This window comes from Schizosaccharomyces cryophilus (genome assembly GCF_000004155.1).
Source record: "Schizosaccharomyces cryophilus OY26 unplaced genomic scaffold supercont4.3, whole genome shotgun sequence".
In the NCBI taxonomy this organism is placed as follows: domain Eukaryota; kingdom Fungi; phylum Ascomycota; class Schizosaccharomycetes; order Schizosaccharomycetales; family Schizosaccharomycetaceae; genus Schizosaccharomyces; species Schizosaccharomyces cryophilus.
Window position 1 is genome coordinate 547,153 of NW_013185626.1, and position 23,206 is coordinate 570,358.

Consider the following 23,206-nt stretch of genomic DNA (forward strand, 5'->3'; position numbering starts at 1 on the left):
CATGAAGAAATACAAAAGAATAAACCATAAATTAAGTAAAAATTAGTCCTAATAATACATATCAACGAACATTTGAGCATTTTTTTTGTTAGCATTGAACTGCCTGATCTAGTTTCGTCGGTGACTTTATAACTTGTAGCGTTGAAAGGAACGAAAAAAGAAAAGAAAGCAAATAAATTACTGAGCTTGTAATAGTTAACTTGAAAGAATTCCCAAATCCAAACGCCAAAATCATCTAGAAGGAAGTTGAGGATGTGAAAGTGTATGAACATCTTTAGCCTTATTTTCGTTTGGGAACTACAGATATCTTTTAGCCTAAACACAGAAATGTACTTGGCAATTAATAAATAAAAGTGAATATGAACCCGAAATTAGAAAAATGCAGATCCCTAGTATTTGTAGCCATTAGAAAACAATAAAAGCCGTAAATGCAGAGCCAAAGTAGTCTTTGCTCTTTGTTTTTAAAGCGAAACATTGAATGTATGTTTCAATATGAAAAATTACTTACACATCACATCATCTCATGAAAGCCCGTCCATCCATTCTCCCGTAAACAAGTCAAGCCTTTCATGAATATCTAGTTCGGTTTATGGACAGCTCGATGACGAGCATGACGCTTTCCATGAACAGATTCTCTCCTTTCTTGGGAACAAGAAAGGTTCTCTTCATCCTCACAACTTTTCGATCGTTTTCGTGTGGGAGGAGGTGATACATCGCGTCGTCTACTTAATCGACCGCTGGGAGAAGGCGAAACCTCGCGTCGCCGTTGCTTTCCTTTTTCTGCTCTTCTGGATCTCTCTTTAGCGTCGTCGCTTCTATTTTCCACGTTCATGTTGTGAGATCGAACATTGCGCATCATATTGTTTAAAAAATTTGTATTGGGCCGTAGCTTTTGAGCATTGGAGGCTTGAGAGCTCGATTCCCCACGTTCATTTAGTTTATTCTTCTTTTGGGCTTCTACCACTAATAACTTCGCGATATATTCATCAAATGTATAGCCGGTCATATTTCTCTAGAAACCCCACCTCCTAAAGAAATATTTTTTGCTTTTTAAGGATAAAGAATTACTAAACATCAAGAAATCATTCACGAGATATCCCAAGTCTAATTATTCTAACTTACTATCTGAATAAGAAAAATGGCTATGTAGTTGCGTTGGTTTCCGGTAGCATGAACTTGGCTACACTGGATCCTTTTTTGATGGAATGCCTTGCACTTATCGTTCTTTCCAAAACATATAAAATTAGATAACTAAATAAATGCAATAAAATACAATTGAAAAAAAAAACAGAGATGTTGCCAAAAAAAGCAATGCTGGTTTCGTCTGTTCTCTACAGTAAATAAATCGAAAAAGTGTAAGCAAAAAAAATTACTAGACGAGGAATGAGACCAAATCACTTTTTGTAAGATCTGAAATAGAAAGAATGAATCTGGTAGGTTTGGAAAACCACTGTTGCTTCTTGATATAATTTCACTGCTCACAATGACGGACAATGATGGACATGTTGATTTCGACTTGAAAACAAGACTCAATTTTCTCAATTCTTATGTTTCCAGTAAAAATGATTGAAAAACTATTGTCGTTCATTCACATATTTCCAGATTCCATATGATGACCTCTTGTTTACGAGAAAAACGTTTCCAAGAACCACCATGCAGGTTTCTCATATAAAACCTCAATTTTATTTTTTTGCTTCTTTATATTTATTTTAATTAAACCAAATAAAAGGAAAGAAATCTGTTCTTCCCACTCACAAACGACACTCCCATAGGGAAGCCATGGCAAATAACACCCCCGCATAGTATAGTATAGCGTACCAAAATGGGGGCGAAAGTGGATCTGTAGCTCACATAGAAACTTAGCATCTGCCTTTTTATTTGGCATTCCTTTATTTTTACGCATTATTTATTAAAGGAAATAGACAAAATTGGCTAATATAACGTTTGAAGGAGGTTGAATTGACCATGGGGTCGTTAAATACGTCGAAAATGCCGACGGAGTTGATAGACAACCAATGCGTCGATTTGTTAAATGGATCAGTTTTGACAGAAGACGACTCAAGAAAAAAGGACGAATTACAGGGATTTCCTGTCCCAAGAGTGCGAAAGGTTACGAAAACTCGGAAACCAAGAGTAAAATGGACTGAAAAAGAAACAAATGACCTTTTACGTGGTTGTCAAATTGTACGTATATACAACTTTGCAATTCTTTTGCATTTCTATTTAATAATTGCGACTTTTACTGACTCATAAATTAGTACGGCGTGGGCAATTGGAAAAAAATCCTGATGGATGAGAGGTTTCATTTTGTGAATCGCTCTCCAAACGACTTGAAAGACAGGTAAGTTTTGTGGCAGGCTTATTTATGCGTGTTTCTATTTCTACGCACTGTGGTACACCAAACAGCGTATACTAACCAGGATGGCAGATTTCGAGTTATTCTACCAGAAGATTACAAAAAGTTTTACCCTAATGCAAGAACGCACATGGGGAAAAACCAAAAGATCCCGCATACGCCAGGAATGGCAAAAGCGTCTCGTAAAGAGCGAAAACAGTTTACGCCCGAGGAAGATGAACGATTACTGGAGGGTTTCTTTTTGCACGGTCCTTGTTGGACGCGAATCAGCAAGGACGCAAGCTTGGGATTGCAAAATCGCCGTAGCACAGACTTACGAGATCGGTTTCGCAACGCTTTTCCCGAGCGATATGCTGCTGCCGGGTTTAAGTTGAAAAACAATTCTGGACTGCGTGCAAAATATGACCAAAGTAATTATTTAATGAATGATCCTTCTTCGACGGAAGCTGCTGCTGCTGCCGTTGCTGCAGTCGCAGCCGTCGCTGCCGACCGTCAAGAAGCACCATCCCAAAATTCTAGTAAGGACTCTACACAAGATCCTTCAGCAGTATCCGTCACTTCTGATGACTTGTTAGAGTGGTCAAACCAAAATTTGAATTCTTCCTTTTATAACGCTGATCGTCAACAGCCTCAATATGCGAATGAATCCTTTTTACTTAGCCAAGCATTACCTGAAACATTTCCGACCAACGCTTTACATTCGTTTCCACCTTATGATGCTCTATTTCCCACTGGGAATCCTTCTTCCTTGCCTTCTGAGTCACAATCTTCTGTTCAGTCATTTCCGTTTTCTGTGCAACAACCTCCTGTACACTTGGAACCCCCGCTAGAGTCTAATCAAATCCACTCCTCATTGTTTTCGACACCTAATGTTGCTGATCTGCATTCTTTTTCACAATTCCAGCAAGCTCATCAGCACCCTTCTCTCCCTCCCGGGGAATTACCGTGGGTTAACCGAGGTTAGTTCGTTTTCCCCCGGAACACTAAGTTTCAACTCCATACTGGTAAACTAGGAAAAGTTCTTGGTTTTTTCTTTTCTTTGTTACGCGTTTCATATCTATATATATTTATGAAAATGAATGGCATAAAAATGTCGCTGTTCTCTCCAAAGTGGCATTCTGCCAATACAAATTTGGCAAAGAATGTAGGAACATTGAGACCATTGGCATTTTCTCGATTTATGAGTCAACAGCCCATTAGAATGCTAGATATCCCCTTTATGAGTATGGATAAGTACCTATTCTGCTTATTTCTAACCTGCTTTTCATTTAGATTGCTATGTAGAGCCAAAGGATGAATACTCGGTATTTACACACCCTTATTTAAAGCTTCGTCAATGGTGGAGGTCTTTTCGTTATAGAAATATAAATATTTACAAGAGTCGGTATTTTTTACGCCGAAATTTTCCCGGTCGTGCTTTCAATATGAATTCCATAGTCGGAGAGGCTGTTCGTTTACACTCGTCAGTCAATTGTGCTTTAGCTAGGTAAGCACACTTGAACACTTATGAAGTGACATAAGGATAATATTATGCGGTCGGTTTGGTTACTAATCTACTTTTTAGCCATGATAGTCAGGTTTTAGAAAATAACTGCACTCTTCGTGCTTCCCAAATTTTACGAAATCAATTAAAGCAACTACCGAAGTGTGAATGGAAAGTTGAAAAACACCTAAGCTCTCCAAAATTGCTGAATTTAAGTTGTGCTCAAGCTGATATGCAAGGAAACGAATTTTTTATTCAAGCTATTGTTCGACTACATACTCTGCAATCAGTAAGTATCGATCAAGCATCTCCTTCATCGAAACGTTTAAAAGAAGAAATAGAGAATGTTGTTATTCAACAATGTTCTTGGATCCCTCCTGTACGCTGGCAATTTTGGGGTCTTGTCTCCTCCACGGCAGCAAACGCAGTAAAAAAGAAACTTCCTGATGGACAAACGGCTTTTGTTGAACTAAAAATAAGCCATCGTCAATGAAACCAAAATAGTAGCTTATTTTGAGTTTCTTAATTTTGTTTATCATATACAAAACGCAGCATTCAAAAGATTAGTGTAATTTATACATTTAGTAGATAAGAATCATAATAATTAATTAGATCTCAAACGTTAGTATTCTCATAAGGATAAATGTCAGCCCTGAACCATCGTAAATAGTCAATTAAGCAATTAATCAGTTTAGTCATAAGAAAATGTTGAACGATTGTTGGCATTCAGACCCAAAGCAGCACATGTCTCGTAAAATAAATTAAACTTTTCCATACTGTAGTTGATATAATCAAAGGAGGTTGAGCCGATGGGAGGAACGTTGGAAGAGGCAATCTTCGAAGGGGGAGAATCCGATTTATCTTCTCTTTCACTGCTTACGCTAAGATCTTCCCAGTCATCGTCGGTTTCTTCGCATTGCATAACACCCCACAAGGCCCAAACGGCATTCACCGCCGGACTAATAGCTCGAACTGCTTCCTCAAGCTGCTGTACTGAAGTGTCAAATTCCAATTTAAGAGACTCGGGAAGGACGCTGGTTAATTCTGAAGCGTCTTTTACTACTAGTTTTTTGAATAGAACAGCGCTTTGCTCGACATAAGCACGATAAAACCGTTTACGAGCTTCAGAACTGGGATATCGAGAACGATCCATCATATGACTTTGGGTAGGGTGATGATAATTTGCCATCCATTCGGCGAAATAATTCGCAATATCATAGGCTCGTATATTAGGACCCGCATACTCAAAATCGACAGGAACAAGTATGTGGTGTCTATTTTCTGGTTTAAAAGAGCGACGTTTAGTTTTAATCTGTAGTATATTCCCGTATTGAGTATCATTATGGGAGAAGACGAGCTGCAAGGAGGGCCAATGTTTTTTATCACTTGCCCAATTATTAAACCATTGAAAATAATCATGAAAATCTTTTTCAACGGCGTCTAAAAAGTTTGTAGTTATAGATAAAGAATGCTTACGGTTTTGTACATTTCTTCTGGCCAAAGGAAGCCAGCTGAAGCAAAACTTCCACGCATTAGGCAATTCGTACAGTTCAGTAGGACTTAATTGTATAACATAATGGAGTTCGGAGATACGACGCGCCACATAAATGGAACATGTAGGATCTCGAATTGTCTCGGGCGTTAGTGTTGTGGATTCCATATACTGTTCAAAACGGCCATTACCAAATTCACCAAGCAAGCGGGGACCAATGTTATGTTTAGCTAGACGTTTCAAGTTTTCCAGTTCAACGAAACGATTAATAAACATTTCTACATTTGGTCCGTAAATACGCAATAAGAGTTTGATGGCTTTACATCCTTCAGGAGGAGCGATATAATAGACAGCGTTCGTTAGCGCACCAGAAATTCTTCTAATTATGAGAGTCGGATGAGAAGCTACTGGTACTCGTGACCAGGTAGGGATAGCTAATTTGTGAATTACCAGTAAAACCTTATGTCGGAGAACGTGATCAGGATCTTCAGTGTGTAAAAGAGATTTGCATTTTTTAGAAACGTATGCATTGTCGAAACAGAAATCCTCTTCATCTGATAGAACAGGCATTTTATAGGGTATTAGGGTAAAAGTTTAGAAAAAGGGTCTAAAGGATTATGGATGAACGTATTGAAGTAACTCAGAGCTTATTGTATTCTCAACAATCCAACGGGTTTCTATACAAAGTCAATTCAAGGCGTCAGTAATGCTATTTGGAATCCTTTTATCAAAGTAGGAATTAAGTGTTCGGAAATTGTTAGCGACAGCGTAAAAAACCGGAAAATGTAAGAATCGAGTTCGCTACGATATATCTATACTGACACGTAGTGGTAAATCCAACAATACAAAACCAACTTGCTTTGAAGAGAAAAGATAAGCGAAGAAAAAAAAAAAACCTAAGAAACAAAAAAAGAAAGCTCGAATCTAGATTTCTATATGTCTAAAAGCATATATTACAGAAAAATAAACCACCGCTAATCACAACAAAATTTGCTAAAAAAGAGTAGAAAGCCAATTAAAATATTTCTCTTTAAACAATCAAAAAAGGAATAAAAACCAAGTATGAAATAAAATGTTGTGAAGCGTGTACACCAAACAACCTGATGGTGAACGGTTAAGTGCAGCCAACCCTCCTGCAAAAGATCTAAATTTTGTACGATTATCGCTACCGTAAATATCGCAAGGAATCTTAGAATATTTACTCACTGTATATAAAAAAAAAAAAAGAACAAGAACGCAGATAGCATTCATTGATACATAATGCGTATTGTAAAATATACAAGGAGCTCTTACTTACAATTTAGATAGAAAAGATTGAGAAATGAATTTCATTTATTAAGGATCTTGATTAAAACTAAACCTTCAAAAAACGGGAATAGAATAGAATATGGCTACTATAGCTGCGCCATATGTTTTTTATTTTTTGCCAGTTTAATGCGCAATAGGCATCTGTGCGAGTTACCAAAATAATGAATATCGACGATAGGACTTACTCAGAACCGCTTATATGAGAAGCGGAAGAAGCCCCGTAATAATAAAGGTTTCCAGGTGCATAACAAAATTCGGGATAAGGGTAATATGGATAAACAGACTGCAAACCAACAGCGGTAGGGCTTACGGGAGTCATGGATGGATGAAAAGGATAAGTCAAGGACGAATTTGCAGGATTTGCAGCAGGAAACATTGCTCTTGGTGAAGGAAGGAAAGAAGGAGAAAACATGGGAACCTGGTAAGAAGAAACCGGATAAGTAGAAGGGGGAAGAACTCGAAATTTGACACGTAGAGGTTTCTTTTGGAAAAAAGGATGGGGTTTATTGTTAACGGCGTTGAAAGCAGCTTGCTGGGAATCAAATTGCAGAAAAGCAAATGCAGGTTTGTTCGACTGGCGAATGAATTTGCAATCCAAAACTTTACCATATTCAGAAAAGAGTTCAATGAGAGAGCCACGCGTGCAATTTTTAGAATCTAAATGGTCGACAAAAATTGAAAACGGATCGACGAACGGCATAACCGGTTGGAAGTATGGGTGAGTCGAGGGAATAAAGGAAGGATATTTAGGTGGAGAAAAGGTTGACTTGGAAATACTCGGAGATTTGCTGCTGTACTTTGATTGGGAGTAAGGGCTGGTGCAGGGAGGGCTCATGGATTTGTTCGGTGTAGACATATTACTACAATTATCAGATTTGGTAGCTGAATTAGGAGTAGTCAATGAAGAAGAAGAAACCGGGGTAGGGCTAGCCAAAGATGGCATATTGGAATAATAGGGGAGGTTAGTAGATACAGTAGACGGGTTCGAAGTTTCTTGAGAGGGAGGATTTCTGTGAGATTTTTGAAGAGAGACCGAGTTGGAAGAGGAAGAACTTTTTAGTGGACGGACGTGATTGAAGGAGGAATTAGGATATTTTTTTCGGAAGATGGATTTAGCAGAGACATTCTCGGCCCAAACGACTTTATAGTGAGAATTCCGCAGGCTCATGAAGGCAGAGATGGCATCATCTCGATAGACGAAGCGAACCAAAAAGCCTGAGCGATCGTTTGTTTGGACAAGCTCCTCAACGAGACCATAGGGTTTGAGGAGTTGGTACACATCAGTGGTAGAAAAACTAGATGGATCTGATGGATAAGCCAGATAGATGCTACGATTTACTTTGGCTCGTTCGATACGAATGCGACGGCCATCAAGCAAAGTATTTTGAGCTTCTTTCAGAGCAGTAGAAGCGTCCTCGACGTTGGCAAACTGCACGAAAGAGTAGGAGCGTTGAAGCCAGTCTTTTAGAACCTTGACATGAAGCAAGGGACCCCATTTTTGAAAATAATTCTCGACGGAAACAGTGAGCTGAGATTCAGTGAGGGAAGAATTCAAGCTACCGACAAACAAGCAGGCAATGGGTTTTCCTCGTGGGTCTGGGAGCTTTTTAGAAGGGTTAAGGACGGTGCATTCGGTAAGCTGATCTGACGAAACGTTAGGGGATATAGCATGTGGGGTTGTGTTTGTAGAGACTGAGGGTGACGACAAAAGAGGGTAGCAAGCAAATTTGTGGCCTGGCGAGCCAGATTTGGAGATGGATGATGTCGGAGAGAGAGAGGGAGAGGTTGTGACAGAAGCTGGAGCATTGGAAGAATCCATGATACCAAAATAATATTAGGAAAGAGAGAAAGACACTTTTAGAGCCCGCACCAATAGAGAAGAGAGTTTAAATTATTTTCAAACGAGCAAGTGAGAAAGAAAGAAAATGAAAAGGCGAACCGATGGAAAAATAAAGTGATGATAGAAACGAGAGTAGTCGAGTGGGTGGATCACTGTTGATGGTAAGGATCACTTTTTTAAATTACCAAAGAGAAAAAGGAAATCAAAGGTAACAGACATACAGGAAGAAAAAAGGTAAAAAAACCAAACGTCAAGTGTCAAACAATTTAAAGAGGGAAAGAAAAAAGATTAAATGCAAGCGAAAAACCAAAGTAAAAATAAAATAAAATACAATAAAATAAAAAACAAAAGGTAAACAAAAGTGAGATTCTATAAGGCGGAATAGAAGCAGAAAAGGAATGATAAACCAAAAATGGAAGGGGGCAGAGGGAACTGAAAGATTCCAATAAAACGTGTGTGTGTGTGTGTGTTTTTTTAGTCTGATAAGGAAAGAAATAAGGAAGGAAAGAGAGAGAAGAAAAAAAAAAAGAGAGGTCGAAAGGATAGATAGAGAGCAGGAATGGAGGGATCAGATTCAATCAGATAATCTAAATTTCGTATACCTTGTACGTAGTAAGTAGTAGCAAGGCGGAGGAGTGTATTGATTTGTTGTATATAGGGAACTAATTATATACTATAAATGGTTTTAATTGGAAAGAAAAAAAAAGGAAAAAACAAATAAAGGAGAGTTGAAATTTGTAATTCAATGAGAAACCGACAAAAAAAGAAAATAACCCAAAAAATAATAATAAAGTACAACAAATAAGAATATCGATCCAAAATTTAAAGAACAGGAGCGTAATTAAAAAAAAAAAAAAAAAAGAAGAAAGAAACAGTAAGTGACAGCAACACACTAACGATGGAAGGGAGCGTGCAGCATATTCGTACATATATATATACAAAAAAGGAAAGGGTAGGGGTATGTATGATAAGGGAAAAATTCTAGCCCAAAAGCATTAAACCAACCAAAGATTAAGAGGAGAGCGAAAATGATCTTGATACAGGTAGCATAAGTTACAGAACCTGGTTCGGTGAAATCAGATGCGTGTGTGTGTCAATGAGAGATAAATTGAGAAGTGGTGAAAAAGGGACAACGTGATAAAGTTGAAGGGGAGGGGGGATAGGGGGCAAAGTGTGGAACCAAGATAAAAAGAAGAGGGAAAATCCACCAACAATAAAAAAAATGGAGAATAATTAAAAAAAAAACCCATCATTTCAAAGGAATCTTAAGGCTAGAAGAGAAGTCAGGAAAACAAAAATTGACTAAGGATATCTAGAGGGTAACGATGGTCACAAACTGGTAATGAGATCATAAACAAATGAAAAGTATATGAGAAATTGTAATTTGCGGTTCTTTAAATGGAACAAGAGAAGGAGAAAGAGTCAAATATTTATTATAATGGAATCTATTTCCACTGGGTTCTTAAAGAAAAAAAAATGTTAAATAAAGAATAAAGAAGGTATCAGTGCAATGTTTGCGGTTGAAAAAAAAAAATATATATATATATTTTGTTTATGTTTGTTCGTATTGTTTTGTTTCTCTATGGCAAATCTATCTCTGACAAAATCAACAGAAGACCGCTCAGGGAACACACATGTCTATGCCATGTAGTGGTGAACCCCTCCAAAGTCGAGGAAAGGGGTGGGAAAATTGACAGGATAAAAATGGACGAAATTGGATTAGGAGGAGATGTGGTTGGACAATGACATAGATAGCGGAGAAAAAGAAACAAAATAAAGTTCAATAAAAATCAAATCACGAATTCGTGAACGAAAAAGGTGAAATCATTTTTAATTTTTACAATTTCCAAAATTCGAGATTACATAATTTTCAGCGATGCGTGAGATATTTTCTAATGTTTTTTCCAAGCTGAGTAAGAGGTCGTTTGAATGGAATAAGGAAGGAATAAAAAAGAAATTTTTTTGACAAGTTCTCTTTTTGTCTTGTTTATTTTTCTGTGGTGTCTTGGTTTTCTATTTTAGTTTTCGTTTGCTTGAACGATGATGATAATGAGTCTATCGAAACGAGCCGATTGCCAAAAAAAAATAAAGACAACGAACGAATGTTCAACTTGAAATCTGTCACTATCTGTCTGTCACAATAGGTGTCTTGTTTATATTATACATACTACAAACTCTGTGATATAAGGAAATTGTTGAATGTTAAAAATCACCATAAGACTAAAGGATGATGATATATTACACATTGTAAACAAACAATTAAAAGCGTGATACAAATAGAGATTGAATCATCAGTCATAGGATCACTAATTAATCTGATTGAAAAAAAAAAACTAAAACTAAAACTATATATACTCATCAGCCTATAGTTAGATTCTTCAGACTAGAAGGTTCGACCGGTATGACTGAGAATAATACTCCTATTTATATATAATAATATGATGATATAATAAATCAATAGATTCAAATCTCTTTTTTCTTGCTGTGGACTAATTCTACTCCCCCCATCTGTAATCCTGACTAGTGTTTTTCTACACCAGCAAGATCTACCAATAATACATATACGTAGTACTATGACCTCTTTGTACAGTAGTTATTATCTATTTTTCTATAATTTTAACTGGATAGGAAATGCTAAATGCAAACAATAAAAATGAATAAAAAACGTGTTCTTGTTTTCTTATTTTTTCTTATCTGTAATAATAATAATAATAAATGAACTTCAAGTCGAGAATACGTGCTTGTAAAGAGAGGGGAGAAAACAAAACGTTAAGAGAATCCAAATTTTTTATATCATAATTTAAGAAGAAGGTGACCAAAGAGATTGACAAGCCTTTAATTGTTCTAAATAATAAGAACAGTGATCAAAGCCATGTTGATTCATACACTCAGCAAATGTCTTGGCTTCTCCATTGCAAGCATTCTTGGACTCTTCAGCACCGGCATCGGAAAAGGCAGTCGTTGAACCAAATCCGGTTTCGGCTTGAGAAGGAGCCGCTGCTGGCGCAGAGTTGTCTTGTGCAGCAGGAGCTGAACTTCCACCACCAAATGCACCAGTAATTAAATTGCCCATCGTATGACCAATTGTACTACCAATACCTACACCAGCAGCTGTACTAACCAAATTACCGAAAAAGCCTGTACCACCTGAGGAAGGGATGGCCGTAGGGGGAGCAGCAGGAGCGGCTGCGGGAGGTTGTGCGTGCTGAGCAGGAGGGGCAGCTGGACGAGCAGGTTGGGCAGCAGAAGGAGCCATACCAGGAGAAGCAGCCATGGTAGAAGCAGGTCGTGAAGAACCGGGCGTGCGGCGTTGGCTGGAAGCGGGAGCTGCTGCAGTACGTCTACGAGGCATGATGATGATCAAAAATAATATGAACCAAGCTGTTGGTTTCCAAGAAAAAAGAGTGAATAAAAAAGAACTATGATATCCTTCAACGTTTCACAAACACCAAGGACGTGATATGGTTGATGGAAGAATCAACTTTTGCCATCGACCTCCATTATAAATTCGTTCTCTTTCCTAGGCTTTCATTGGTGTTTTCTCTTCTTTCCATTGTTCCAAGTGACAACACAATGTAACTTGAACTTCAACAACACAACCAAACCGGACCAATACCTTTTCAAACAGCCTTGTACTTGATAAAACAAGGTTTTACTATGAAATTTCATACAATGCCTAACTAAACACATATTCATAGATTCCATCATATATCGGTACGAATATTAGGGAAAGATAATTTTTGTCTATTTCATTCGTGACACAGTATAACTCTTTCAAGGAAATACAATATATCCATATAAAAGTGAATACATGTTTCTTAATTTATACATTTTCTTTTTGTTTTGCCTTTCACCTGAGAGATTCGCATCAGTGCTGCATAGTGGTAGATATTTGAGTTAAAGCTACGAATACCGAAAATTGTTGCGAAACCATTAAACTCTATAAAGAAATGCAGCGCAGCATCATTAAATGGATACAGATAATGAGGTATATTTTTTCTATAACAAGATAACAAATGCAAGAGAAATGAGATGAAGAGATCAGATTGAAAATTTTTCACAGATTCGGTAACCTACGTAGACAACAAATTTGTTTTATTTCATTTCATTTCCCTTTGTGGTAAAAATAAGTAAGAAATCCAACACGGTAGTAGACATCCCTTACTAAATTACGAATTGAATCCCAAGAGCCAACTATATAAGAGATAACAGCAGAAGGTTCTACTGCGGAAGGAAGCGAAGCTTTATGATTTGTTAGCGACAATTGCCGTCTTTACTATGCAACCTTCTTGGATAAGTATTGGATTTTGCTGGCCGAGGAGCGGTAGAGTGACGTGTGCCCTTTGGTCCCCACACCTTAATATATCCCGGCCTTAAAGACGTATTTCGTTTACAGAAGCATATTCGATTTGTCCTTTACATAACCCATTTTGGTTTCGTCTATTGTTTCACAAAGGTATGTCTAGTTAATAAAATGCACCAAATTATGTAAGAAATGAATTTCAGTGAATACAGAGAAACGGTTTTCATACGCAACAATGTTTGATTCTTTATCATCAACTTTTTCTCTCACATCTTCTTCAGCGGATTTGGACTTTTGAATACCACACGCAATCTTTGGCTGGTTTTATTACGCGTTTGAGAAAGGAATACATTTCCATTATTAGTGGAGTTGTGCTGGTGAAATGATTAGACCATCTAAACGTTATCATAGTGATGGGAAAAGATAGTTTCAGGAGTACTACTCTTCACGACTTTGTTCTGGAGTTGTAAAGTTTCTAAATGGTTTTATCCAAAAAGAAGCTTGAATAGTCTTCCACCCATTGGTTTTTGTTTTCAATTTCATTCAACAAGACAAGACAAGAATTGTATTTTCTTTTTGTAATTTGCTTCCTGTATTTCTTAGAATTTGGTGCAGCATTCTCATTTCTTGCGCGTCCTACTAACCTTTACTGTTATTAGGATGCTCATTTTAACCGCCCCCCGATTTATGAACAACACCAAGCTGGCCAGCACCCGCAGACTCGCCTCTTCTCTATTCTCGCAGGCCTCATTACGCTCCAAACTTCCTGCTACAGCTGCTGCCTCTTACTCTACCATCAAAGGCGGTTCTCTTAAAGACCGCCTCACCGAACTTATCCCCGAAAAGCAAGAGGAAATTAAAAAGTTCCGTTCTGAACATGGCGGTGATGTTGTAGGTAACGTCACTATCAATCAAATGTACGGTGGTGCCCGTGGTATTCGCTCCTTGGTTTGGGAAAGCTCCGTCCTCGACCCCAATGATGGTATTCGCTTCCGTGGATACACCATTCCCGAATGCCAAAAACTTTTACCCTCTGCTCCCAACGGAAAGCAACCCCTTCCCGAGTCTCTTTTCTGGCTTCTCGTCACCGGCGAAATCCCTACCCTTACCCAGGTGCAATCTTTGTCTGCTGAGTGGGCTGCTCGCTCTCAGCTCCCCAAATTCGTTGAGGAACTCATTGACCGCTGCCCTCCTTCCCTCCATCCTATGGCTCAATTCTCCCTTGCTGTCACTGCTCTCGAACACGACTCTGCCTTTGCAAAGGCCTACGAGCGCGGTCTCAGTAAGCATGACTACTGGAAATATACTTATGAAGATTGCATGGACCTCATTGCCAAGACCGTCCCTATTGCTGGCCGTATCTACCGCAACATTTACCGTGACGGTGTTGTCGCTCCTATCCAACATGACAAAGATCATTCTTACAACTTTGCCAATGTCTTGGGTTACGCCAATAATAGCGAATTTGTTGAGCTCATGCGTCTTTATTTATCTCTCCACTCCGACCATGAGGGTGGTAATGTCTCTGCTCATACTGGCCATCTCGTTGGTTCTGCCCTCTCATCCCCTTTCCTCTCTATGGCTGCTTCTTTGAACGGTCTTGCTGGTCCCCTTCACGGTCTTGCCAACCAAGAAGTTTTGAACTTCTTAAACACTATGAAGGAAGAGATTGGTGATGACTTGTCTGATGAGCGTATCAAGAGCTATTTGTGGGATCTCTTGAAATCCGGTCGTGTTGTTCCCGGTTATGGACATGCCGTTCTCCGTAAGACCGACCCCCGTTACACCGCTCAACGTGAATTTGCTCTCGAATATCTCCCTAAGGATCCCATGTTTCAACTTGTCAGCCGTCTTTATGAAGTCGTTCCCAATGTCTTGACTGAGCACGGAAAGACTAAGAACCCCTTCCCCAACGTCGATTCTCACTCGGGTATTCTTCTTCAATACTACGGTATGAAAGAGCAAAACTTTTACACTGTACTGTTTGGTGTTTCTCGCACTTTGGGTGTTGCTTCTCAATTAATTTGGGATCGCGCTCTTGGATTCCCCATTGAGCGTCCTAAGTCTTTCTCTACCAAAGCTTTAAAAGAGCTTGTTAATGCTAAGTAATGACGATTTGGGTAAATACGGAGTTTCTTGTATATCATGGATTCTTGATTAGAAAACGACTAGTTCTATGTTATAATTATCTTTTTCTTTGTTGGACATTTCAGATAGAGTTTGAAATATGAGAAAAATATCTTCAAAGACTTTAAATTATTTTATAACCATATATTAAATATACTATATGATGAGACACTAATCTACATTGCATAGATAAAGCAATAATGAAATAAAATAGAAAATGTAAAACACACATAGTCAGACAAAAACCATTCTATGTCGGTTACTATCCCGGCTTAATTGGTGTTTCTTCTTCTACATCTGTGCAGCGTACCAAAAATCAAAGCACAATGCTCATTTTAGTTACACGTGGATTCACAAAGCCAAAATCAGTCATTTAAAAAATGACCAACTTCAAACTTTCAATCGTGTTGCATAGATCCTTTAGTCTAAACAAACACAATCGCAAAGCTATTTATGTTATCTTATAGCATCGACAGTCACGCTTCGTTATATCATTTTCTTTTTTTTTTTTTGTTTACAAAATGTGTCGCTGTAAAGAGCCATGGAGAACCTAAAAAACTTGCAAATTTACATGAAATCGCTAAAATAAAGGGAACAAGGAAGAACGGAAGCTTATGATTTTCATGAAAAGTGAGGAGGTTTGTGGCTGCTTAAGAAAAGGAGCTTCACTATATAAAAGAGTGTTATAAACTTATGGAATGAATAAAATACTTCTGGCTGGTTACCAAATCATTTTGGCAAGTCTAAAAAGTAATACTCTGACGATGCAACCGGAACATATTGGAGGTAATTTCTATGTTTTGATGTACATATAATTCTTCTAATATAGATCTTATGTATACAACGAATAGTTATAAAATCTTTATCTATGAAAATTGTTCATGCTTCCTCTCATCACCTTGTGCAGGTAGTCCTTATGAAAATAGCTTCTTTGCCACACAGAGCTCATAGGAACGCATTTCTGTTTAGCGACTAGCAGCTACTAACTCAATTCTTCATCATCCTTTGACCGAGACTTTGAAAGAGTTTTCTACCGCAATTTCCAACCTAACTTATTTACTAATGCAGAACACAGGAATGCATAAAAGCAACGGTTTTATTCCTTCTCGGTAACAAATATCATATTAAAGAACTTATGCTAAACAAGTGCTTGAGTTTGCGATTGTACATAGTAAAATCAATAGATTGAACCGTGTCTTTTATTTTTAGGTAAGCATTTGAAAGAAGGAAAAACCAAGTTGAAATTTCATTGCTAGCGAAAAGTCGAAATTATGTACCGAGGAAGAGAACGACCGATATTCTCTGAGGTTTGTGTTTCAACGGATAATCAAACAGTTGAGGAATGTATGTTCTAATTAATTAAAGAGATACAATTGAAATGTTTCCTGTTATTGTTTCCTTTAACTGATTGTTCCTGCTGTAAGTAATGTAAACAGACGCGGCGCGTTTGATTCTCAACATCTACCAACATCGACGCGGGAACACGACAAACTTAGCAAACGCAAAAACCATTAAAGAAACGCTTTAATTCGTATAAATTAAATTATATAAAAAAAAATGATTATTGAAGCTACACATGTCAATGTAAAGCATGAGCACGAAGGTCATTTGAGAGGCTTGTTGAGGAGACGAAATTCCATGAAACGACCTATGATTCAGCTTAAATGTGAACCAAGCCGATTGAAACAAAAGCCAACGGAAGAATTTACAATTCAAAGTGTCAAACAGATTCGTAGCGAATTAAACAACATGTTAAGAACGATCACGGAGGCAATTACTCACCAGTTAACTTTGAACCGGCACATTCACTTGGATGGTGTCAATCAGTTGCAGAAAACCCTCCTTTCTGTGTTAAAACCATTTGAACAACTGGATCTATTGCAATTAAATATGATCGCGGTAAATTATTCTTTAAAAGATATATTCTCTTCCTTCGATGACATTTATTCTTTTCTAATGATGTATTACTCTACGATTACTTTGTACGAAAGGGTGGAAATCTTTCTAAAGAAAGGCCTAGAGTTAGTTAACCAATTGTACGATCTCCTATACTTTCAAACAACGTTGCAATTTACCATGGCTCGTGTCCCTCTTTCAGACACTGGGCTTCATAATTTAAACCTTCTGGTTTCTACTCTCGAAAAACAATCAACTAGCCTGAGCACCACGGCAACAGCATTGATTCCTTTACAAGAAGAACTTGAGCAAGCTAATTCTTACTATAAGTGCTGGCAACGAGCACATACGATCCTTACTATCTTTGCAGAGCCTTATCATCTTCCGAAACACATTCGTAATGAAATTGCTTCTTGGTTTCAAAATATGCCCAGCTGTCATCCCAAGCAGCTCATTTTACTAAGGTTATATCTTTAATGCTCACAATTAATGCAAACGAAATATACTCAATACGAGCGAACTTAATAATAAGGATGCAAATGTACAAATCACGCGAACCTAATATACACAATGACATATTCAGTGTAAACATATTATGCGGAACAATATTAAACATTAGTACACCCTCATCTTTGTAATTTTGCATAACTTGAAGGTTTCAATTTTTGCTTCAATGCTCTTCCGCTCCAAACAGGTAAAAGACTGATAAATAATATAAGAGCTGATACCCAGTAAAACTTGACTCCCAGAAAAAATTTCAGATCTACGTTTGTTAGCGTAATCCAATCTTAGACAAGTGCTCTTACCAAAGTAATCAGTTAAGAAAGGTATACTCAGAGTATAGATCATTAAACTTAGCATTTCCGACATGACAATTGTTTGTTCCCTAAATTAGTTATTAGCATTGCTTATTTCCATGAACAGTCTTACCATCTATTAATCTGAAGGGCTACCATAATGAGTTCGTTCAAAATTAAACAAGAAAAAGAAACAGCTAGCATTTGGCCTTCGACATCGAACCCGACAAGGACGTAAGTGATCACTTGTATTATGACACCTTAAAACAGTCAGTAACAAGCATCTATATGAATAACATACCTTGGTAAATACTAATTAACACGCAAGACATAAATGACTTGAGAGAGAAACATTTATCTTCTCTCATCTCCTTATAAAGCTCTGGAAACAGAAAAACTAGTTTTTCGCTCACATCTCTATCATAAACAATGGAAAAAACGGGCATCATTGTATACATCGTCGAGTATCCAACCAACAGTAATCCTTGAAACAAAGCAATAGGCTCAAAGTTTGAGATTATACTGTACACCACCTGACAGATAGAAATAATCAAACCACGATGTATAACGAACATTGCTAATTTTGATGTTTGTTTATAACTTATACGGCCATGCCACAAGAGTAAGCGAGCAACGTGACTAAATTCTTTTATGCTATAGTCAGCAGCAAGACTGGCCTGTTGACCTTCTTTTCCGGCAACACCAACACCAATATTCGCAACTTGAATCATTCCGACATCGTTACCTCCGTCACCGATACAGCAGACTGAAGCAGATTTCTTCGTTTGGATTAAGCGCGTCATATTTGCTTTCTGTGTTGGTGTACACCTGCAAATCACCACGCAGGATAATTCAGAAACTGCTTCTATAAATTCGTCCTGTAAATACCCGATACAGAATTCCATGGATTCACCATCTATTATAAGACAACAATCTGGTTTTCCAATTAGAATCATTAATTGATTGTGCGCATCATCTCGAGAATTAAGTTTGGAAATGGTATGAATGTATTGACCTCGAGAAACGAGCCTAGACGATATAGCAATACACCTAGCAGTTTCCACTTTGTCTCCCGTGAGCATCCAAACATGTATACCAGCATTTCTAAGTAGTTCCAAAGTTACTTTGACATCCTTTTGAAGTTTATCTTCAACACCGGTAAGACCAAGTAACTCCATATCATTCTCCAAATATTTCGAAACAACTTCCGTCATTTTCTTATCTCTCGAACCTGAAAAAGACACGCTCGCTTCTGAATACACCGTAGCGAAAGTATTATATTGTTCATTAGTTAAATCTTTCTTTGCAATTACTAAGGTTCGAAGCCCTTCTCTAGCCATATTTCCACATTCTTCATCAAGCCAGAAGCTTGGACTGATAAATTGTTGCATGACCGAATCTGCACCTTTAAGGTAAAAAGTGATTTGTCCTTCTGGCGAACGGACCACAATGCCCATTCTCTTTGTTTCAGATTTAAACGGAAAAAGTTGTAGAATTTCGTACGAAGACATATTAATGGTTACGGCTCCTCGATTACGATGTGTCAAAACCAAGCCCATCAAACTAGTCCACCGAACAATTGCAACTTCATCAGGGCTTGCGGCTTGAAAGCTAACAGAACCGTCAGTAGTTTCAGATGGAGTTACATTGTGGCATAAAGAAAGGGCCAAAACAGTTGTTCGAATCAAATTTTTAGTATCATCGCTCAACGGAATTTGGGCCGTAGGATCATTAATACAAGCTTGGATTACGTCCATTGATTCATTGGAGAATCCAATAGCTCCTAAATGTAGTTTTTTCATTTCCATTTCATTCTGTGTCAAAGTACCAGTTTTGTCAGTTAACAGGTACTCAATTCTACCAAGTTCTTCAGGGATATTACTGCTTCGAACAACAACATCTGGTAAATTAGGATCTGCCTCGGTATGTTTAGAATGAACAATTTTACCAATATCTAGATTGACACGCAAGTTAATCGGAATAATGCTGGAAAATAAAATCAAGTATCTGAAGATAGCAATGTACCAGTTTTCTCGTAGTCCGTGGCTGAATGTAAGTATGGTGGAAAGTGAAAGAACAATCATGCACAGAATTTTAGAATAAAAGTTAATTTCTTTCTCCAACAAGCCGACCTTTGTTTTAGCTTTCGAACTATTTAAGGACTGACGAGTATCTTTACCAGCATAGATGACAACACCATAAACCGCCTCACTGGCCAGGACAGTATTTGCCCAAAGTGTATTGTCCACGGTAAGTGGTCTCCTATTGTCATTCAAAGTAAAGGTACCATAAAAATGGTGGACAGACTTGATAGGGGAATCTGCATGAATGATTCCATGTGAATATTGATTTGAACAGGGTATCCGTAATTTCCAATCAGTTTCTCCATCGAGCTGATCTGTTCTAATGAAGGCTTCATTCCCAACAGATGTATGCATAAGGATCATGTCTGCGGGTACTCTTTGATCCTTTGAGATGAGCACAACATCGCCTACTTGAATATTCTGAGCAGAGCAGGGATGGTTATTAACAATATAGATTTCATTATTAGCATACGAATCCCTTCTTCGCCTCTTTAAATCATCAATTGCTTCTTTTGTCAAGGTAATCATCAAGACAAAAATTAAAGGAGCGATATAAGTAGACAGGTATCCAATTTTTAGAGGAGGAATAAGCTGGGATAAGGACACCAATAGAAAATACATGTTATAAAAATAGCGAAACTGTTCGTACAAACACTTGGGAAGAAAGGTGAAAGCATCATACTTTGTGTTTGTTACAGCATTGTTGCCATAGAGAGGATTAGGTCGACCTACTTCGATCATTCGAAAACCGGATTCAAAATCGGTATTGATATCTTCTTGAGAACCCCCATGAATTGAAATTAAAGAATCCGTTTCCTCCCTGTCATAAGAAAGCCGCGTTTGTCCTAGTGATGCAGAAGATGTTCGTTTTCTTTCCTGTGAATTGGAGAGAACACTCAAAGGTATAATGGAACTCTTTTCGTCTTTATTCTGAAGCCAGCTTTTCATTCTTAATTGAACGCCATTTAGTCTGGGCTTCATAATGGATATTGCGATCAATAATTAATCAGACGTTCCAGCACTGGCTCAATATTAAAACTTTTCTCCTATAATTTTACTTTTAATTCTATAAATTAGAACTCTCAAAGTCCACCTAAAATGATTATTTCTTTCTAAGATTAAAATATTCGCATTGGTATATGTTCAGGTAAAACACAGCATAATTATACCACGTCAAAACTAAAAGTCTAAGAACAGTTAGTTTGGTAAACAAATCTGATTCTATTATTATTAAATACAAAAAAAATCTATTTCTATTACTTTCTCCTTTGTTTTTGCCAGTCTATCAGCAAAATGGTAGAGTAAGAGAATTAGACGTTTTTCTGTACTAATTTCGCAAGTTTTACTCTAAGTATAAAATCTTTGGTTGTTTTGCTTGGGAAAACTTACTTTGTCACTTTTAAAAGCAAAGCATAAGATCAGGCATTTTAAAATGAATGAAGCAAACTATATTTGAGAGAGTGAGCAGCCGTTTGGCATTTCCTTAGGACTACAAACAAATTTCTACATCTCACAACTTTCTTCCAAGGTTACACGTTTGTTTTGGTACAGTGAACGAAATATAAACAAACAAATCGTTATGTGAGTGTTGTTTTTTTGGGTGAAATAAACAAAATTTTAAGTATGATACGCTTCATACCATTAGACACTGATGTTGTCTATTTAATATCAATTATTTCGACTGGTTTTGTCAAAAAACCCCCAACCGTTTGTTGCAAAAATGGTGAATTCAACGAGTTCTTTAAATGTAGGATTTGAGGAGATCCAGAAATTACTTTCGCTAGTTGAGCTGCAAACTAAACGGGAACTAAGGCAGGTGTACCAAAGATGTGAGGAGCAAGAGGCATTACTTTTAGATTTGGCGAACAGCATGCAAACGTATTTCTCCGTAGCTAATCCGCAGCAACGAAAACTGGAAGCTGTGTACGAAACACAACTCTTAATTATTGGCGAAAACAGCCATGCTAGTAAAAGTTATCAGCGCTATAAAAGTGATGTTCATCTATCAAAAAATAAAATTGAAGAGGTCTTGGATAAATTGGAGGAGTTTTTTTCTCTCGATAGAATGATTATAAATAACTCTGTTGATCTGTCTGAAGGAAAATCACCGAATGTATCTTTTAAAGAACAAAGATTACGAACGAATGAGATGGATAGTTTTGAACTTTGCAGACAACCGGAGAATGAGGAGTCTTCTATTGAATGCATTACCCAAAATTTGAAGTCGTATAAAAGAACTTCGAGAGATACTTCGCCTATTCAACGGGTGATTGCTTCTCGCAATAATGATTCTCTATATCAAAACCGTCAACAACCTTTTATATCCAGTAATTCCTTTAACTTAAACGAAACTTCCAAACAAAAGTTCAATGGACCGAGTGAAGACTTGCTTTCAAGCACGGACAATAAAGATGATATCCGAGATTTCTCGTCTTTTTTGAAATCTGACAATTATAGTCCTTTGTTAAGCTCCACTAAGAACGTAACACTTATAAAGGATGAAAAGCAAGCGCATGAAAATACGCTTCAAAATGAAGATGATGAATTGGAAATTCCTTCCTCTGATAACCCTTCTAATGTATCCTTGAGTTTGGATCTGTCTCAGGAAAGAATGACTGAACACAGATCAAATACAAATGAAATCATGACAAAGCAAAAGCAGTTTCAGGACCATCAAAAGAAAAATGCAGAAATAAAGAATCTGGTATACGAAAAATCGCCAAAACTTGAACAGACCGTTAACTATGCACGCTTAGCAAAGTCTGTTTCATTTCTTCCTTTTAAAGACAAAAAGAACAGAATGGCAAGAAGGTCAAGGAAGAAGAAAACCCCGCCAGAAAGAAGAGAAAATGGAGACTCATACAGTAATACTAGGTCTAAAGATGAAAGTAATCCTGCTGAAAGACACGCGAGTCCTATTAGACATTGCGAAAGGCGCTTATCGACCCTGGAAGGTGATCAAGAAGCAACTTCAGATGATAAAGAAAATCAGCATGTCCAAAATCCGAAGCTAAGAAACATTGTGTCAGAAAATTCAAGTAGTCTTTCTCATCATTGTGAACGCATAAAGCCTCGCTTCAATAATGAATATTCCAATGAATGGAATTTCGACGATAATTTTAAAGAAAGTACTACTATTTTACGTCGTGGCCATTCAAATGATTCTGCACAGCAAATATACGCTGCAGAAAATAATCACAAAAATATGGTTACTCTAGATTTTAAAGATTGGAATATTTAATTCTATTTAACTTGCGTTTAAAGCTTAAATCTATCTTGGCGAATCCCCTTCACTTGTTGAAAGCGCAAATTAAAACACATCCTTTTGTTTACGCACTCGATCCTGGAGTTCCCTTTTAAAAGATTTAATATAAATGTTCTTATAGATTATCCTTACTGCCTACAACTGCGGTATGGTTATCTATAGTGTACTTCTTATGCAATGAACTTTTGAATGAAGAGTAATTAACTATATAACTGAAAACGTCTTGATTTTTCTAGAGCATCACATGTAAAATTA

At 37.4% G+C, this 23,206-nt stretch overlaps 10 protein-coding genes across 10 annotated transcripts; 5 read left to right on the top strand and 5 right to left on the bottom strand.

Annotated features, from left to right (window-relative positions):
* Window positions 1-55: 55 nt before the first annotated feature.
* Window positions 56-1,244, bottom strand: SPOG_00249 (uncharacterized protein). The gene has a single exon (XM_013167758.1). It carries the CDS (start codon window positions 1,004-1,006, stop codon window positions 578-580), a length of 429 nt encoding a protein of 142 aa, XP_013023212.1. The 5' UTR covers window positions 1,007-1,244; the 3' UTR covers window positions 56-577.
* A 721-nt stretch (window positions 1,245-1,965) lies between these two features.
* On the top strand, window positions 1,966-3,320 carry SPOG_00250 (myb family protein; the record flags this gene model as incomplete). The annotated part of the gene is made up of 3 exons (XM_013167759.1): window positions 1,966-2,184; window positions 2,259-2,341; window positions 2,429-3,320. 3 exons carry the CDS (start codon window positions 1,966-1,968, stop codon window positions 3,318-3,320), a joined length of 1,194 nt encoding a protein of 397 aa, XP_013023213.1.
* A 126-nt stretch (window positions 3,321-3,446) lies between these two features.
* Window positions 3,447-4,332, top strand: SPOG_00251 (respiratory complex assembly protein; the record flags this gene model as incomplete). Its single annotated transcript, XM_013167760.1, has 3 exons — window positions 3,447-3,579; window positions 3,629-3,842; window positions 3,921-4,332. 3 exons carry the CDS (start codon window positions 3,447-3,449, stop codon window positions 4,330-4,332), a joined length of 759 nt encoding a protein of 252 aa, XP_013023214.1.
* Window positions 3,775-6,444, bottom strand: SPOG_00252 (choline kinase). The gene has a single exon (XM_013167761.1). The coding sequence runs from the start codon at window positions 5,899-5,901 to the stop codon at window positions 4,531-4,533; it is 1,371 nt and encodes a 456-aa protein (XP_013023215.1). The 5' UTR covers window positions 5,902-6,444; the 3' UTR covers window positions 3,775-4,530.
* A 201-nt stretch (window positions 6,445-6,645) lies between these two features.
* Window positions 6,646-10,785, bottom strand: SPOG_00253 (RNA-binding protein M). Its single transcript, XM_013167762.1, has one exon. The coding sequence runs from the start codon at window positions 8,456-8,458 to the stop codon at window positions 6,821-6,823; it is 1,638 nt and encodes a 545-aa protein (XP_013023216.1). The 5' UTR covers window positions 8,459-10,785; the 3' UTR covers window positions 6,646-6,820.
* A 269-nt stretch (window positions 10,786-11,054) lies between these two features.
* On the bottom strand, window positions 11,055-12,024 carry SPOG_00254 (CHCH domain-containing protein). The gene has a single exon (XM_013167763.1). The coding sequence runs from the start codon at window positions 11,829-11,831 to the stop codon at window positions 11,280-11,282; it is 552 nt and encodes a 183-aa protein (XP_013023217.1). The 5' UTR covers window positions 11,832-12,024; the 3' UTR covers window positions 11,055-11,279.
* An 853-nt stretch (window positions 12,025-12,877) lies between these two features.
* Window positions 12,878-15,138, top strand: SPOG_00255 (citrate synthase Cit1). The gene is made up of 2 exons (XM_013167764.1): window positions 12,878-12,935; window positions 13,442-15,138. Exon 2 carries the CDS (start codon window positions 13,443-13,445, stop codon window positions 14,889-14,891), a length of 1,449 nt encoding a protein of 482 aa, XP_013023218.1. The 5' UTR covers window positions 12,878-12,935; window position 13,442; the 3' UTR covers window positions 14,892-15,138.
* Window positions 15,139-16,302: 1,164 nt separating this feature from the next.
* On the top strand, window positions 16,303-17,431 carry SPOG_00256 (uncharacterized protein). The gene has a single exon (XM_013167765.1). The coding sequence runs from the start codon at window positions 16,467-16,469 to the stop codon at window positions 17,280-17,282; it is 816 nt and encodes a 271-aa protein (XP_013023219.1). The 5' UTR covers window positions 16,303-16,466; the 3' UTR covers window positions 17,283-17,431.
* On the bottom strand, window positions 16,824-20,834 carry SPOG_00257 (P-type ATPase). The gene is made up of 4 exons (XM_013167766.1): window positions 17,904-20,834; window positions 17,736-17,862; window positions 17,612-17,691; window positions 16,824-17,568 (listed from the first exon to the last, which is right to left on the bottom strand). Exons 1-4 carry the CDS (start codon window positions 20,665-20,667, stop codon window positions 17,432-17,434), a joined length of 3,108 nt encoding a protein of 1,035 aa, XP_013023220.1. The 5' UTR covers window positions 20,668-20,834; the 3' UTR covers window positions 16,824-17,431.
* Window positions 20,835-20,847: 13 nt separating this feature from the next.
* SPOG_00258 (uncharacterized protein) lies at window positions 20,848-23,194 on the top strand. Its single transcript, XM_013167767.1, has one exon. The coding sequence runs from the start codon at window positions 21,407-21,409 to the stop codon at window positions 22,925-22,927; it is 1,521 nt and encodes a 506-aa protein (XP_013023221.1). The 5' UTR covers window positions 20,848-21,406; the 3' UTR covers window positions 22,928-23,194.
* Window positions 23,195-23,206: the final 12 nt, after the last annotated feature.